Raw genomic sequence first — 16,053 nt, 5'->3', positions numbered from 1 at the left:
TCTTTTATGTTAAGAGAAAGCTTTCAGTCTCATCCCCTCAGAATTACTTTATCAGTGACATTGGTGAACTTGGCAATAGATTTTTCTGTCCTTTTATTTAATTTTTGGGTTTTTTTAAGACAAGATTGAGTAGATTTGGATAAGAATCTTGCTTTTTTAGTTACTTGTTTCTGAAGGGGGAGTTTCTCCAGGGTTCGTTATGATCTGTTGAGGATTGTCTGTGTTTCAGCCCATTGCCTGTAAATTACACCCGTACATTTTGTAGCAAGTACAAGCTGATATGAAGAGATGAAAAAGGAGGTGGCACCTGATAATGTAAGCATTTCTACGAGCTAATTCTGTCTCTGGAAGAATTATGGTTTCTGTGCAGAGAGGGATGGCAGTAAACGGTTCCTGGATTGTACCTGTTAATCTGCAGATGCTGATTGTCATTAGTTACTAGTATTTTCTCCTTTAATAAAGGGGCCAAATCAAAGTTGGTACTATTTGAAAACCTCTGATTTACTTGCTACTTGTTATTCTGGTAGTAAGACAGAAAGTACAATTGTCTTTTTTTTCCAGTCCAGCCTCTCCGCAGTGGCCTGGGGTCAAGCATCTGAGGTTTCCTGCAGACCCTCCAGCAGCCTTTGATGCTGCCATCCGCAGTGCTTAGTTTATTTGATTTGACTTGGATCCTGGCTGAGTATATATTCTGATTTTTCTAAAATGTCAGTTCCATTTTCACTTTGATATGTAGCAGGAAGTGGTGTTTGGCAATGTTTTCTTATTGCTGGACTTTAAAAACAAATTATCATTCAAATGCATCTCTCTTCTGTTATTTATACACATATGTATTTATCAAACTGATAAAGCTCGGTGCAGGTTGCTTTCTTGCTTATCTCTGTATTTACTCATTTACTTAGTTTTGCTTTATTACACTGCAGCGAGAGGGTAATGTAGCTGAAGTTCAAAACTCAACAAGACAAATGTGTTCAGGGAGGGAGCCAGCGTTGCGAATTTGTGACCCCCGGGAATCCCTGGGGTATTTCTGAAGCATTCAGGAGAGCAGCTGGAGAGAACAAAGTTACTGATAGGCTTAAGGTTACGATTCAGCTCTTAACTTTCTCTGTTGGAATTGTAGGGATGCCTGAATTTCAGGGGCTGAGCACGACTCATCTAAAAGTACTAAATGTATGGTATTGTCACTAGTCAGTGTAGGCTTTCCTCTTCAAATCTTTTTCTGAAAAATAAGTTAAATTGTGGAGAGTTCTTGAATTGCTTGAATTACCAAAAATTCAAAAGCACTCAAAAGATTTTTTTTTTTGTTGCTGGTTTGTTTGTTTCTTTGTTTCTTTGTTTTTTCCTTAAATTGGTCGTTAGGAATAATCCTCTGATTTTCTTGTGAGGGGATGAACTTTGTTGCGTTTTATCTGTGTTCATATGAGTTAGAATAAACTACTGGGATTCAGTCTACCTCGGCCTCTTTCTGAATCAGCTTGGCAAAAGCTGATGTAAAATGCAATATATCCTTGCTTTAACTGGTACAAGCCCCTGCTGCTTAAACCAAGAAGTGCTTTTAGCTAATGTTTGTGATGGTCTACAGAGGATTAAAATTCTGGGGTCCTGATTACTTATAATGTGCAGCTTCTGCAATTCAGATTATGGAAGCTAGTGACCAGATATTTACATACCAAACCAGTATTTATGATAAGTGATAGTATATCCTTTAAGTATTTGGGAATCAAAGGAAGGACTTTCTTACCCTACTATTTTTTTCATTTGCATAATCTGATTTTCTACTTTTTGTGCTGGAGCTGAAGTCCCTTGTGTTTGGCAGACTTGAGGCCGAGTAGTAGCTTCTGTTTTATCTCGTATACAGAGTTCAAAGAGAAACTGGTGGGTGCGTAGTCTTAGAAGAGAACAAACACATCAGTTCTTATATTAGGTCACCTGAAGATGAGCAATAGCTTGGCAGCAGGGTGTGTTGGGTGGGGAACCGGGGCACTCTGATTTGACAGTAGGAGAGTATGAGAAGTAGAAGATGGATGGGTGGGGAAGGCTGGAAAATGACACAACTGGAGGAGAATTTAAACTTCATTAGCCTGGAGAGAGACGTCCTCAGTCTTCAAGAAGCATTTGTTCTTTTGGATGTTTACACTGGGAAAACATGGCACACGAGTGTGTAAACACTGTTAAAGTGCTAGCTGAAGGGGTTTGAAGTTACCTGCCCTTGTTGAGGCTCTTCGTTGAATATGATTTAAGCTAGCGTGCTCGAGCACTGCGACCAGTGGTCACACAGTGCGATCTCTCAGCTATAGGGGTAGTTAACTCCAGAGTTCACCTCATTAGCTTGAACTACTCCAGCTAGATCTGTAAGAGAGCGTGTCTGTCTGCTCCTATGTGTTTATACTTTATCATTAGATGGCTTAAGATGCCTTTGATTTTGCTTTGGTGCCTTTATCCATTTGCTGTGTTCTGCCTTGTGCTTCCTTTCTTCCCCTCTCGTTGCCTGCTGGTTTCACTAGGGCTGACTTGCACAATCTGAAAGCATTCAGTTGGTTTGAACAACCTCTTTCAAACTCTGTCTCTTAGCCATGTTGGTTTTCTTCTGTTTTTCTGGTCCTCTTTTCTGTTTTAGTAATGCTTCTGAAGTAGTGTCCAGACCATAACTGAGGAGTTCTTTCTTTAATTTTAACTTCAGCTTTTTTTTTTTTTTTGAGTCTTGCTGAAATTTGACATTGTATTTTTCTACTTTTCCTCTTTCTGCTTGTTGCTATTACTGGCTTAGGTTGGTCAAAAATGCTTGTGCAGATCCCCTTGGCATACTTATTCCTTGGTTTGTCAGGGAGCTCCACTCAGGTTATTGTAATTAACAAGAATTGGGACAGAAACCTCTCTATTTTTATTAGTAGGAACTAAAATAGGAACAATGTTCTTGAGAGAACGGTAGCATAAAAAGCTGGCAGAAGAGCAGAAATCACAGAGGAACTCATCAGACCTCATTGATCCTAACATGAATCGAGTTTAACTTCCCAATGTCATAGTTAAAAGACCACAGCCTCTGTGGTTAGAGTTGTACAAAATTCATCTTGGTCTTGTGTAACAGCAGTTGCAGTTGGACAAATACTAGCTAAAGGGAACTGGTACTAAAATTCAACAGAATTTTTTAACTAGCTAGAATTTTATTAAGAAATTAACTAGAACTACATTGCTACAAATAAGAGCTGGCTTTCATGGTATTGAGGGGTTTTTGTTGTTTGTTTTGTTCTCATTTTGAACTGTTACTGCAGTAGGATGCTACTGCATAAGCCACGTCTCAACAGATCCAGTCAGTGCTTGCCGTGGGGAGCACAGGTGGGCACAGTGCCCATGGGGGACACAGTGACATCAGGGGCCACAAAAATCTTTGGTGCTCATGAGGTCTCGTGAGGGATGCGTTTCCAAAAACCAGTAAGCCCAGTTGGGCAGAGCCCCCCGGAAAGCTTTCCCCACAAGCACTTGCTCCTGCAGCCCCCGGTGTTGGCAGGTGGGAAAACTTTCCACTGAGCTTTTGCGGCTAGCAGTTTTGGTTAGGCTTAGTAAAAGTGAGACATTGCTTTTTGGTACATTTGAAATCCTTGAAGCTAGAACTACTGTTACATTTGTATAGGGTCCCCAAACGAAACTTTACATAAGATGATGGATTTTTCTTTTAAAGGTCTAACCAAATGCTCCATAACACAGCTTCCTGAGAGCTGAATCTGTTGGCATTGATGACAGATGGAAGCTGCTTGTTCCCTTTGATTTATTCTTTTAGGTTTATAGAAATTAGCTTTTCTTTTTTCCTCTTCGTATATGCCTTGGTCCTTCTTGGTGGAAGTACATCATGTCACGTACAAACACGATCGTGATTACCTCAGGATTTTAGTACAAGCCGGTATCAATCTGCTAGGTAATATAAAATGTGTCTTGCTGTCTTCCTTTGCTAAGTCTCTTTCGAGCTTCTGTCTTCTGCGTTCCTTGTCGTCTTCTCACACGGTGGAGTTTGTGAGAGTGCTTGCTGCTTCTCCTCTGCTGGTGTGCAACGAGCCATCCTTTTCTGTCTCCAGCCCCTCTTGCAGGCTTGTTTCTTCTGCCATACACACAGAGCTGGCACGTTTGTTGTAATTGCCCAAATCCTCCTTCCTTTGGCTTTCTCGGAGCTTCACAGTAACCTCCAATGGCAGATTTCCTTGGCCACGCAGTATTTATTTTCATGTCTTAGGGGGTACTGAGGCTCTTGGCACTTAGTAAACAACAGCAGAAAGACACTTGGCCTTTTAGAAATCTGTTCATTTCAAGTACGAATTATGTTAGATAATCTTACTACAATAGGTGCTTTTTTTAATGATCTCGTCCTTTTTTAATGGGCTCCATTTTTGCAATGTGAAAGGTGCATATACATACAAAAGTGATAACTGATTGAACATGATGCATTTGAAAAAACATGAAACAAATGTATTTCAAAACTGGAAGAGTTTCTTGCCTACAGCTCAATGCATGTAACACCTTATTTTCGGAATAGTGATAAATGCAAAACGTTCAGTTCCTGTGAAGGGAATTTCTTACCATAAATTGAGTTAACAAATCTGCTAGTTTTCAAGAACTTGTTGGGTTGCAGCAACCATTTAAATAGTTGCAAACAAAGTGGAGGTGTTGTTTTGGTTTTCTTTTTTTTTGTTTTTTTTTTCAAAGTACTCGTTCCTACTCAGACCATCTCCTGCCCCAGGTCAGGCTTTCTCAACATGGCCAGGAGAGGAAGAGGCAGGAGCAGGGAGCAGAGCCAGGAGTGTAGCTGGGGTGAATTGGCTCGAGCATCAGTTAGGACACAGGAAGGTGAGATGATTTAGAGTAAGCTGTACAGGTCTTTCACCAAACCTGTCTCTACCACACCCCTTCTTCTGTGCCTTAAAATCTGTCCTACAAGGATAGATTTCTGGGGTTACTTGCTCTTTTCCTTCCAATTTCAGAACTTCTTCATAAGTGTTTCCCACAGTGAGGGAAGTGGAAAGAGAGCATGGGTATTCCAGGTGAAGGTGTTTGAGAAATGATACGGAGCATTGCAGCTTGCTTTACCGAGGTCCAGAACAGTTTTTTGCAATTGGGAATCGCCACATTTAATGTGGAGAAAATAAAACTAGATTTCCCTTCTACTTTAAGCATGAGGGATTGGCTTGTCTTTTTTTTTCTCTTTTTTTTTTTTTTTTTAAATCTTTTGAGTAGTAAACACAGCAGGAGAGTAGGTGTTTGCTATGTGAATACTAAATACAAAGTTAATATAAATACAAAAGAATGATTCTTATGGAGGTACTACAGAAATCAGTTTCTAGCTGCTCAGTATTGAAAACATGTTGATACATGCGAATATACAAGAAAGTAAGCATGCCATGAGAGTAATTTCATCAGTTGCTGTGCTCAAATTGTCTCTGGCAGTCAGAGCATGTAGCCTTAAAACAAATTTTTATGTAGTAATTCTCAGACGCACGTACTATTGCTCTTTGTTTTACTTGCATACATCTACAAAATGTATTGGCAATTAACATGTCAGCGTTAACGTTTTCAAGGCAAATTGTTTCTGAAGATACCTTTGTGCTGTGCTGTATTCTGGCCTGTTTCCTTCTTTTCTGGGTTGGCAGAAGTGTCCGCTTGACACAGTTACTTCACTGATGTCGTCATAAGTAGGTAATGAAAAAACTGCAGTTTGGTGTGGCTAAATTAGAGTGTGTTAGTGCAGAGAAGTTTTTTAGTAAATTGAAAAAGTAAATAGGAGAGAAGTTTTTTAGTAAATTGAAAAAGTAAATAGGAAATACAAATTGAATGGGTTTAATATTCAGTGAAAAAATGCAGTTACGACTGCATTGCATTGAGCTAAAAAAAAAATATTCGTACTATATCTAAAGTTCCTTTGAAATATTATGTCACCTGCGATAGAGTGCTGAATGCTGCCTAAGCTTTGATTTGTTGAAGTTTCCATTGAACAGTGAACTAGAGTTGAAAAAATAACTTGACTGACAGTAAGCTACCACTATGTATCAATGTTTTCCTCTATCTGGTCTGTCCTCTGTGTTCACGGGACCTTTCCCAAAACATTCTCATGGGCCCAGCGTAACCTGCAGAATTCTGAGCAGCTCTTAAACATGCAAGTAGTAGGGTTTTTTTAGTATAAAATAACCTATGTAGTTCTACTTTTACTGTGTTAATTTGCTACTATACCTATTCTGACTAGTTTATTTTCCTTGGATTTAGCCAACCTAATGAGATACCTAATCAGTTGTTTAATGAAGTTTAATTTTTCATTTGTTTTAATTAGTTAATTCAGCAATCAGTACAGTGCCTTAGTATAGTAAACTGTTCATAGGTTTGTAAGTAGAATCAGATCATGCAAATGCCTACCTCTGAGCTCTGGTAACAAGTTTAAAATTGCATTGCTATATTTTGCTTTCCTAGAATTCTTTCACCTGATGGTACTGTTTGATTTCCTCTCGAATACCCTACAAAACCAAAATGTACATTATTTTAAAATCGATAATATTTAAATAAATATAAGTGGAAGGATAATGTACCAACTTTTGACTGAGGAATTTTTAGTTTTTTCATATACTCAGTGTGTTATGTAGAGAAATTTTTTGAGAAACAATATCCTTAAACATTCTCCACAAGAGGGAATAATAGTGCAAAAGAAGTTAAAGAAGAGCTGGCAGGTGTTTTTCTTGCTTTCCACTGCGGTGGAGTGCAGTATAGTTCTGTCTTGCAAGTTGTTCGAACTGCTGGCTACTGGCGTTTAGCCAGTGCTGAATGTGTTGAATACTATTACTGATAATTAAGGCAAGGTCTATTACGGCTTGCCAATTATGAAAATATAAAATCTGACATTTGAAGGAATAGCTATTAAGTTTACCAACTTCAGACAAAGGCTTGTTTTATTACTGTCCCTCTCCTGCTCAGCAGAGGGACAAACTCCAGTACGGGGTTCATGGTCCTTTTTCTACTGACTGTAGAAAGAGAAAAGGGTGGCTGGCTTCCTGGTTGTAAGCGCAACCTTTGTGAATTCTCTCCTTCGTGTTGGAAGAAGTCTTAATTGTGGAGACCAAAATGACCTAGCAACTTATAAACAACTACTTTAATATATGTTGAGTACGTGTATACAAATATAAATGTGGAAGCTTTGTCCTCCTTTGTTTGGAACCGCCATTCAGGTGACTGCTTGTGTTTGTTGGGGTTGCTCTCAAATTTGTTGCCTTAGTCCTTTTGGCCTGGGTATGAGTCTTTTTGCTTTCATAGTTTTCAGAAACAGTATGCTCTTTCAACAGTGTAGTGAAGTTGACTGCGTGTAGATTAGATTTAGATAGATGCACGTGGGAAAAAAAAGTTTGTTGCCGCTGATAGCTATTAATGAATGGTCTATAACCAGACGGGGGCTGTATTTTTATGGGGAAAATATGATTTGAAGGTTCTCCATCCAAATCTATATTTTTCCCAGTTTGTGCTCTGTTATGTATGTTTTAATCAGTAAAGCATAGTTTCATGTTTGAAAAAAGTGCTGTTTTCTTTTTCTAAAGGACTTATATCAGGTAGCTGAACTTTAAACTTTTTTTGTTTCTGTTCACCTTAAAATGCTGGGCTGGAAACCAGCTGTTCAAGAGCTGGTTCAGGAATAGACTTAATGCATCTGTCTCGAGGGCAATGGCGTATGCATCAGCTGAGGGGTAGATAATAGAGCAGGTATGACCTGATAGGTTTCAGTATCCAGTTTTAATGTGCTGCCTGTCAGAGTCCCAGCTGGCAGAGATGGAGTGGCGCCAAAACCAAAATGTTACAACTGGTTTTGTGTTGCTTCTCAGGCAGAAGACTATATTTATTAAAAGTAATTGTCCCGTGAATAACTACTACACTCATATTTAGATGCTTTCACCCAATGGCTTCTTAGATGCTTGCAAAACCTCAGGTATTTTTCTTAAACATGCATTTCCTGGTGGTGGCTGAATTCAGTCACAGCTCTGTCTTTCAAGAGGATTTTTAGCTCGTGATGCTCCCCATCATAATTCATTAATAAGCATGAAGTAGGCTTAAGAATATGTAAGAATGCAAAAGTCCATGTCAGTGAGCAAAGCAGAAGCCTCCGGATGCTGATGGGGGAGGTCAGATTCTAACTTTTGGCAGAAATTTTGTCAGTAATTTCAGGGTTTGTTTCTTGTGCGACATGGAGCCCTGGCCATGCTACTCAGGATGTAAAAGAGAGCCTTGTTTTTAGTGGTTGTGTGACATATCACTTAGGTACTAATTTGAACTAGCATTTTAAAAGCAAATGATAGGCTTGTGAAGAAATGAAGGCCTGGTTATACCCAGAAATAAACTCAGCTGTTTAGCAACTATGCCCACGATGGCAGTTGTACTCAGAGGTCAGATCTGGCTTAAAAAAAAAATAATAAAAAACCCAAAAACCTCTGGTGTATACTAGATCTGATTTACAGTGTCCTAAAGTAAGGAAAAAATGGCCAACAGCCAATTGTGAGTGAATACAGGTGTTGTTTTACAGGATTTATTGTACAACGCTGGCAACTCATGATGAAGATGATGGTGTTTTGTAGAGTCCATGGGATGTGGCAAAAGGTTTGAAGTAAACAGAATTGAACGTGACGTGAGGTTTTAGAACATAAACTTTCTATGAGTAGTTGAGAGAAGTTAATACGCTCCGTTCATGGGGGAAAAGTGAAGTGCACGTTTTCCTGTATTAAATATAAGATTTAAATAGCATGAATTACGTGAGTAGAATACACTAGAAACATTTGTTAAAATCTTCGTGAACTTCTTGAATCATGAACTGCATTCAGGAAGAAAAAAATCTGATTAAGTGAGTAAATTTAAACACAAAACCAGATATCAGCACTAAGTTAAGCTCTATAGTTAGTTTTTCCCATCTCTTCAGAACATTACTTCATTTAAAAATATTTGACTTTGCATTCTGAGTCTTTGCTTTAGAATTACTTTTCATCTTCTATCATTTCACATTAAAGTTAACAGCAAATTGTCTTATTCCTTGACAAGTAAGATGTTAAGACCAACAGCATTCTCAAAGTGGTCGCAGCAAGCCTCTTCCTTCTCTTCAAACCTTCCTAAAGTCTTTGGAGGCAGCAAAAAGCAGGTCATGTGCAGCATGTCCTGACAGATCCTCTGGGACAAGAGCGTTCTTTTCTGCTCATGGTTGTACAACTTTCTGGTGGGCTGATGACTCTCTTTCCTTGCTGCTGCTTATGGCAAAGGGGTCTGCAGCCTTCCCCGGTTGTGGGAAATTTTGGAGCTCCTTTTTCCTTCAGTTGTGGGAAAAGAAAAATGTGGGACATGTTTCCTAGCTTACAGACTCTTGGAGTTTGCTGCCAGTGTTTTCTTTGCTGTTTGGCAGGCTGATTTTGTTCATGGTGACAGAGGCAAGTTACACCTTGGTGATATGAGATACTTTTTACAACTTTTGGAATCACTAAAACACGTCAGTTTAGTATGTGAACGAGTTTTGGAGGGGAGCAAGAAACGGCAGGAGAAGCGAGCCTTTCAAGCTGTGTGGACTCCCAGTTCTTATTAGAGTAAGGACTATAAAGTAGAATTTTTATTTTTTTAAAAAAGGACTAATTCAGCATATTTAAAATGGCACCGTTAGCCATTCAGAGTGTGCCAATCCTGGCAGCTTTCCTGGTTAGTTCAATGAGCATTGCATGCAATCAAATACTCCGTTTAATTGGGAGCTTATTTAGCTGCATAACTTGAGGAGCCTAAGGTTTGAATGTCTTGGCCTTTGCATCTGTTTCACTTGTAGACTGTAGATTCCTCTAAAGTGATTTTCACATCATATTTTTATAGAAAGTAAGGTTGATGTTCCTTAAGATGCAGAGTTGTAATGTCATGGTATTGGAGGTCAATCCCTCAAAAGCTTATAATATGATAAATCAGTTGTGACCAAATGTATTTGTGGGTTATTTGAAAGCCATGTGCTGAGCCATGTGAAAAAGTGGGCACGTTCATTTGTCTGAAATGACAAGAGGCTGCGTTTCTGCTCACATGCCTTGACGTGTACCCGTTACAGAAATTAGAGCATTTGCACACCAAATCAGGTAGAGACAAGTATCCATTAGTCATATGACCCACTGTGTGCATATATATATACATGTGTGTGTGTATACGTGTATACACACGTATATGTATGTATATACACGCTCCTAGTATAGTCTTAGCTTTGAATGTCTTGTACTCCTATTTTGATCTGGAGATAGACCCTGTTTTTGGTTCACAAGTTAGGGAAACTGGGGAAAGAGCTGCACAGCTTAGTCTGCCCAAAATCGATCTGTTCTTGAATCTTCTCCATACCCAGGTCTGAGGGGCCCCTCTGTAAGCAAAGTGTCGTGGGTTGGAAAAAGGCTGGAAGAATCTTGTCCTGACAGGCTGGCTACTTCCACACGGAATAACAGGAATAAACATAATAAACTAAAGTCTGTATAGTGAATCCTGATAGCTTACTAAATTTGTCTACAATTTTTTTTTCTTTAATTTTTATTTTACTTTTCCCACAGGGAATACTGGATAGATCCCACAATGGAGGACGGGAAGCCCGTTTGGGCTCCACACCCAACTGATGGGTTTCAGATGGGGATGATTGTGGACATTGGCACTGACAACTTAACTATTGAACCTTTGAATCAGAAAGGCAAGGTAAGTGTCTCACAAGCAAAGGAACGGAGAAAAACCTTACAAAAACTATTTTACCTGTAGGTCAAATCTTTACCAATATCTACCATTACACACAACCTGAAGGAGTGGGAAATCAGTTTTCTCTGGCTAAGGATCTTTGTTTAGCTTTAGTTTGCATAGCAAATGAAATATCCCACTGGTAAGAAGTGCTTGCTTTCTGTCAGTTATCTGCATGTGTATATGTGCTTGTGAAAGACAGAAGAATTGAATCTCCATAGCCATTTGATTCGGTACTATAGCCATTTGATTCAGTACTGTATACTTTATTTTTCTAAATTAGAGACTGATTAAGAGTCTACTGTTGAGATTGGCTTCTCTCTTTTCCCTTAAATGCATAGAGAGAGTGTCCTACAGGGGTGTCCTAGACTCTGGCTTAGATTAGACACCTTACCGTTAGACTGATGAAGACTGAGAGATGAATCCTCTTACCTCAAGTACTTTGAGAAGTAATACGATGTCAAACAAAGGTCTTATGGAATTGCTACATCAAATTAAAGGCAAAATAAATGTAACTTTTAAAGTGAAGTCCTAATTCACCCTAATTAGTGTGTTCCAACTGCTTCGTTTATCATGACATCTTTCAGATTCAGTGTGTTGTAATTAAATGTCAGTTTTTACAGGAAGTACGTTGTATCTATAAATTATCCTAATTCGGATGGTCAGCATCCTGGTTTTTGCTAGCTGGAATAAGATCAGGCACTGTTTTAAAAGTTGTGATTTTGGTCTTTGTGAATATGTGATATGTGCCCTTTCTAACAATTTTGTCCATATCCTCAGATATGGAAAAGACAAAGTTTGTTGTTTTGTTTTGTTTTGTTTTGTTTTTGTAACTTATTTTTTCACGTCAACAATAATAGAGAATGCCTTGTCACAGGTCAAAAGGTTATGCAGCAGTCCTTCCTTTTGGGAGGAATGTTTATAGGCTTTCTTCTTTCTACATCTTGGAAAGGAAGTTGATTTTGCTTTCCTTAGAAATACAAAGCAAGTGTAACGTCTGATTTTTGTGTGTGAGAGAAAAAGTCTGTAGGTTTAGTAGTAGTAGTATGCATTCTTCAGTTTGGGGAAGAGAAAATTATTCAGACAAAAATATTAAATATTCCAAAACTATGACTAAGTAGTCTTTAACTGACTTAAAAGATTTTGACCTCCACCACTATTTCTGTTTATATCCCCAAATGCTTCTGATGTGATAAAAAGTATGTGTATTGAAACAGGCAATAAGGAAACACCTGAGTCATTATTTATTTCTAACATATGCTCCTTTCAGGGAGCATATATAATTTTTTTTTTTTTTTGGTGAAACCAAAAAATGATCCTAAAATACAAATATTTTGCTTCATGGTTCACAACGAACAATCTCTTTTGTGTAGAAGGTTTGTTATTCTGCTGTTGGCTGGTTTCTTGAATTAAGCAGATCAATTAAGGGCCTAATGTTCCTTCATCTAAGGGAACAAACACTTCACAGTTTAAATACTGTAGAGATTATGGTCCTATATTTCTAATTATCAGACTTCCTAATATTAATAGAGGTGGAGTAAAACATTTTCTTGATTATCTTCTCAGTCTTTTCAAGGTGTCATTGATTTCTTTTTAAGACGACTCTCTTCTTGTGTGCTTAGACCATTAATTTGAAGTAGTCAGCATTAATACCCATGATTATCAACTTTGTTTACTTAAAATGATAGTTCAAAAGTGCTCTTCAGTAAGAAGGAGTGATCCAGCAGCTCCAGAGTTGCACATGATAATTACAGGGAAGAGAGGAGTAACCTGATCTTGTAAACATATACGGGCAGTGTAACTTATTATTATTTTTTAATCTGGGTCATTAACATGTCATATGTATTCTCTGTAGGCACTGATATCTTACCAGAGATCACAGGCTGAAAAGGAAATGTGTATGCATATGTTTGATTATTGCCCTTTATACCACTTAATGGTTGATTAAAATACGTTGTTAATAACAGCAATAAGTGCTGCAAGGCAGCAGTTTCACGATGTCTTAAAATCCTCCCTCCCTTCCCCACCTGTAGCTAGCTCTGATATTGCAGAGTGGCACCCTCTCAGCTCTGCTCGCCGAGCTGCGCGTCGCACAGCAAATGAGGGCAGAGAACGGATTCACCTTAAAAAGGAAGAATTGGAAAGTTTGCAGGACGGCAGCAAGCGGTGGCAGGAGGACGAGAACTGGAGGCCAGCGTGGCAGTAGATTGCTTTGTATTGTGAAACCAAGCTACGCGGTCCAGACTGGGTGAAGGTAGTTGGCCAACACACTGATTTACTTATAAACCAGCAATAGCAGTTTTGGGTACCGCAGCCCATACAGAGTTAACAACGGCATCTACATTTCTGTGTGGAGGCTGGGCGTCTAAAGAGAGGTGGGGATCTGAGTCATCTAGTTTGCGTTGAACGAGAAGGAGTAATCCAAGCTGCTGGAGCGTGTTATCAGAACAGAGGCTGCATGTGTTACATGATGGGAGCTACTCCCCGAAAACTAGATCATCGCCTTGCAGGACTGATAAATGCCACGACTGGAAAGAAAACAGAAAAACTGGAGAGGGGTTTGCTAACAAGCGTGGTCCCACCTAGGGCTGGAGTGTTGTCCTGAGGATGGGCTCCAAACCAGAGCAGAGGGCCAGGGCTGGGAGCACTGGCCCCTGTCCCACCAGCAGTCGCACGCTGGTGTGCAAGGAAGGAGACGGATAGAAAGGCAGCCAGTTGTTAAACTCAACTAGTGTTGCATTTACATTTCTACTTGGAGTGTACTTTTCTGAACTTACTGGGAATCCTAACCTCAGGTCCTGTCGCATGTATCTTTGTTGCATTGCTTGATGCTGTAACAGGGAGAAGGCAGATGACAGTGAAATTGCCAAATGGGAATTTACTCTTTTCCTGGAGGTAGCAAATCTAAGTAAAGCAATTAGGAAGAGATTCTTTGGAGGGACTAGCACCCTGAGATGCCATCCTGGGATCCTCATGGCACCGAGGAGTGGGGGGCAGGCGTTTGCTAGAGGGTCAGCAGTAGTGCGTTTCTGGTGGTTGTTGGGAGGGTGTGTGGTGCTGCAGGCACTCGCTGACACCCCTCCTGCCGTCAGCCGAGAGGCACCTTGCAGCTCTGCGCCAGTTCTGAAGGGTCATGGAGGGCTTTATGGGGCACCTGCTCTGGTATGCTGTGAATAACCAGAAAGGTATTTTCCTGAGCTAAGTATAAATGAATAAATGTACTTTGAAAGTAAGGATCAGAGTGTCCAAAGTTCAGTGTTTCAAGCTAAGGGTTTTTTTTAGCAGTGAGTGCAGCTTGCTTGCGCGAATGAGACGTGTGCTTGTCTCTCTTACACACTGTTTGTACTGCTTTAGGTTGGTTTGTGAAATACAGCTGAGAGTAGGGATGTCTCCTGTCTGTATCTGGGAGGTATAAAGGAGGGCATGGTTACACGTATTGGATTACATGGTAGAAAGAAGATCCTGCTTGAATGGAAAGATATCTTTTTTCACTCGTCTAGTTTCTGGGAGAATAGTTAAGATTGCCATTGGATTTCAAGTGCTGCTTCATTACAAAGGGGGGGGGGGAACAAACTATAAAAAAGCCGAAACCCTCTGTTTTGCCTCCTGAGACCACTTCAGTGTCTCATCGATTCATATCCTCTCCGTTTTCTTAGAACAAGTTTGTTCTAAGCAATGTCTTAATGCAAAAGTCTTCCACCGAATGCCTGAAGTGTTTTCTCCTTACAATAAATGTTTTTAAAAAAACAATGGGACAACATGGTAAAAAATTTCTTGTACTTTTTTTTTTTATTGATAGACCTGGGATACCTTGCCCACTTTCCTATTTAATATATTAGATTTTAATAGTAATTGGCAATACTCAGAGCTCTGAACATCTAGCTAATGTACTTACCTATAAAACAAGTAATCACCTTACATAAAGCAGTAGCCCAACTGTGACATACAGGAGGGAAATTCTTTGTTGATGTAGTTGAAACCAGGCTTCATGTTCTGATCGAAAAAAGTCCAGCAGAAAAACATCAGCTTTCAGATAAGTCTTCTTCATATTGCTTATTTGTTTTATCACTTCTGAAATATTCTAGAAATTGATTCACAATTCACATTGAGTGAAAAAAATGAAGGAGGACATAATACAGCATGAATTCTCATTATGTTTTTCATTGAAATTTATCTTGGATCAGAAGGCTGAGTGGTGAGGACATTGAAAAAGCCCTTCTTTCCTCTTCTGGGATAGATCTGGTATGGCTGGCTTTAGATACATGAAATGTTAAAGTATCAGAGATTTGTGAAGAGTCTTACAGAATAGCTGGGTATCATGTTCATTCTCTCCTGTGAAAAAAAATTCTGTCTTTGTTAGTGGTTCAACTTGGGTTACACATGAGCAGACAAGAACAAGAAGCAAAGTTAGATTTTCGTGACGCCAGTCATGCTCTTTTTAATGAAACTTTTCCACTATTTCATGCAGTAAACTGATTATGTGGGTAACTGTTGTGTTCAAATGTATCTTTACCCAATAAGATATACCTTTATTGTTGACAAACTTGCAGAGAAAATTATTAGGATAATATATTCTAACTGCAGTATTGTGAGAGGGAGGAAAGGAGGGGGGGGAATCTCTGCCCTGCTAAAACTCTGAATAGCAGCTGGCAACTTTCTGAGGTAGGTAAAGATGTTCAGGTCCTCCACGGCTCCACCAAGCTCTGATAAAGAATATTTTGGAGGAAGTTGGTCTAATGGACGTTCAGACGTTCCACCATCATCGAGCAGCTCTGTTTCCCTTAGGAAAGCTTCTTGTGCGTATTTTTCTGCATTAGATCCTGATAAGGGGATGACAAAATATCATTTATTGTGACTACAAATTGCATAACTTCATAGGGAAGGGATATCGTAGAATTACTGTTTTCCGACTGGCAGCAATTAGTTCTGCTCTAGAGACAATTTTAACCCTTCCCACTTCAAAGGGAGTTGGAATTCATGGCTGTTGATGATGGTGTAAGATACAAGAGCTCGCGTACTGTGTCCGTTGTACTGAAGCAAAGATGAAGCAAGTTGCTGTATTTCTCCTGAACTTCCGTGTGAGATGTTTCTCATGGGACTATCTTGCTGAGTACAATGTTGAACAAGCAAACATGTTTGTTTATTAAGGTTATTCTTTAGATCCAGTTGGTTCCCTTTTCAAATATTAGACTAGACTTCTTGTCTCCATTTCCATGGGGAAAATGAGACTGTGTCTGTAGCAGCATGGCTGCTATCGTTTTTAATTGGTGCAATAGGGTTTTTATGCATTCATAGGTAGCTCAAACATGCTATTACTATGGT

At 39.4% G+C, this 16,053-nt stretch overlaps 1 protein-coding gene across 6 annotated transcripts in view; it reads left to right on the top strand.

The window, feature by feature from the left end:
- Window positions 1-16,053, top strand: part of MYO6 (myosin VI) — a 115,850-nt gene that overhangs the window by 21,842 nt on the left and 77,955 nt on the right. For all 6 annotated transcript variants that reach the window (XM_087775209.1, XM_087775210.1, XM_087775213.1 and 3 more), the window contains one exon: window positions 10,557-10,695. In XM_087775209.1, the coding sequence (XP_087631335.1) occupies window positions 10,579-10,695 (117 nt within the window). In that variant the 5' untranslated portion in view covers window positions 10,557-10,578. Of the gene's footprint in view, window positions 1-10,556; window positions 10,696-16,053 lie in introns of those variants that run through there.

This window comes from Nipponia nippon, unplaced genomic scaffold, assembly GCF_047370975.1.
Source record: "Nipponia nippon isolate SJK-2023a ecotype South Korea unplaced genomic scaffold, ASM4737097v1 scaffold_4, whole genome shotgun sequence".
In the NCBI taxonomy this organism is placed as follows: Eukaryota; Metazoa; Chordata; class Aves; order Pelecaniformes; family Threskiornithidae; genus Nipponia; species Nipponia nippon.
This window is presented reverse-complemented; position numbering and strand designations above follow the sequence as displayed.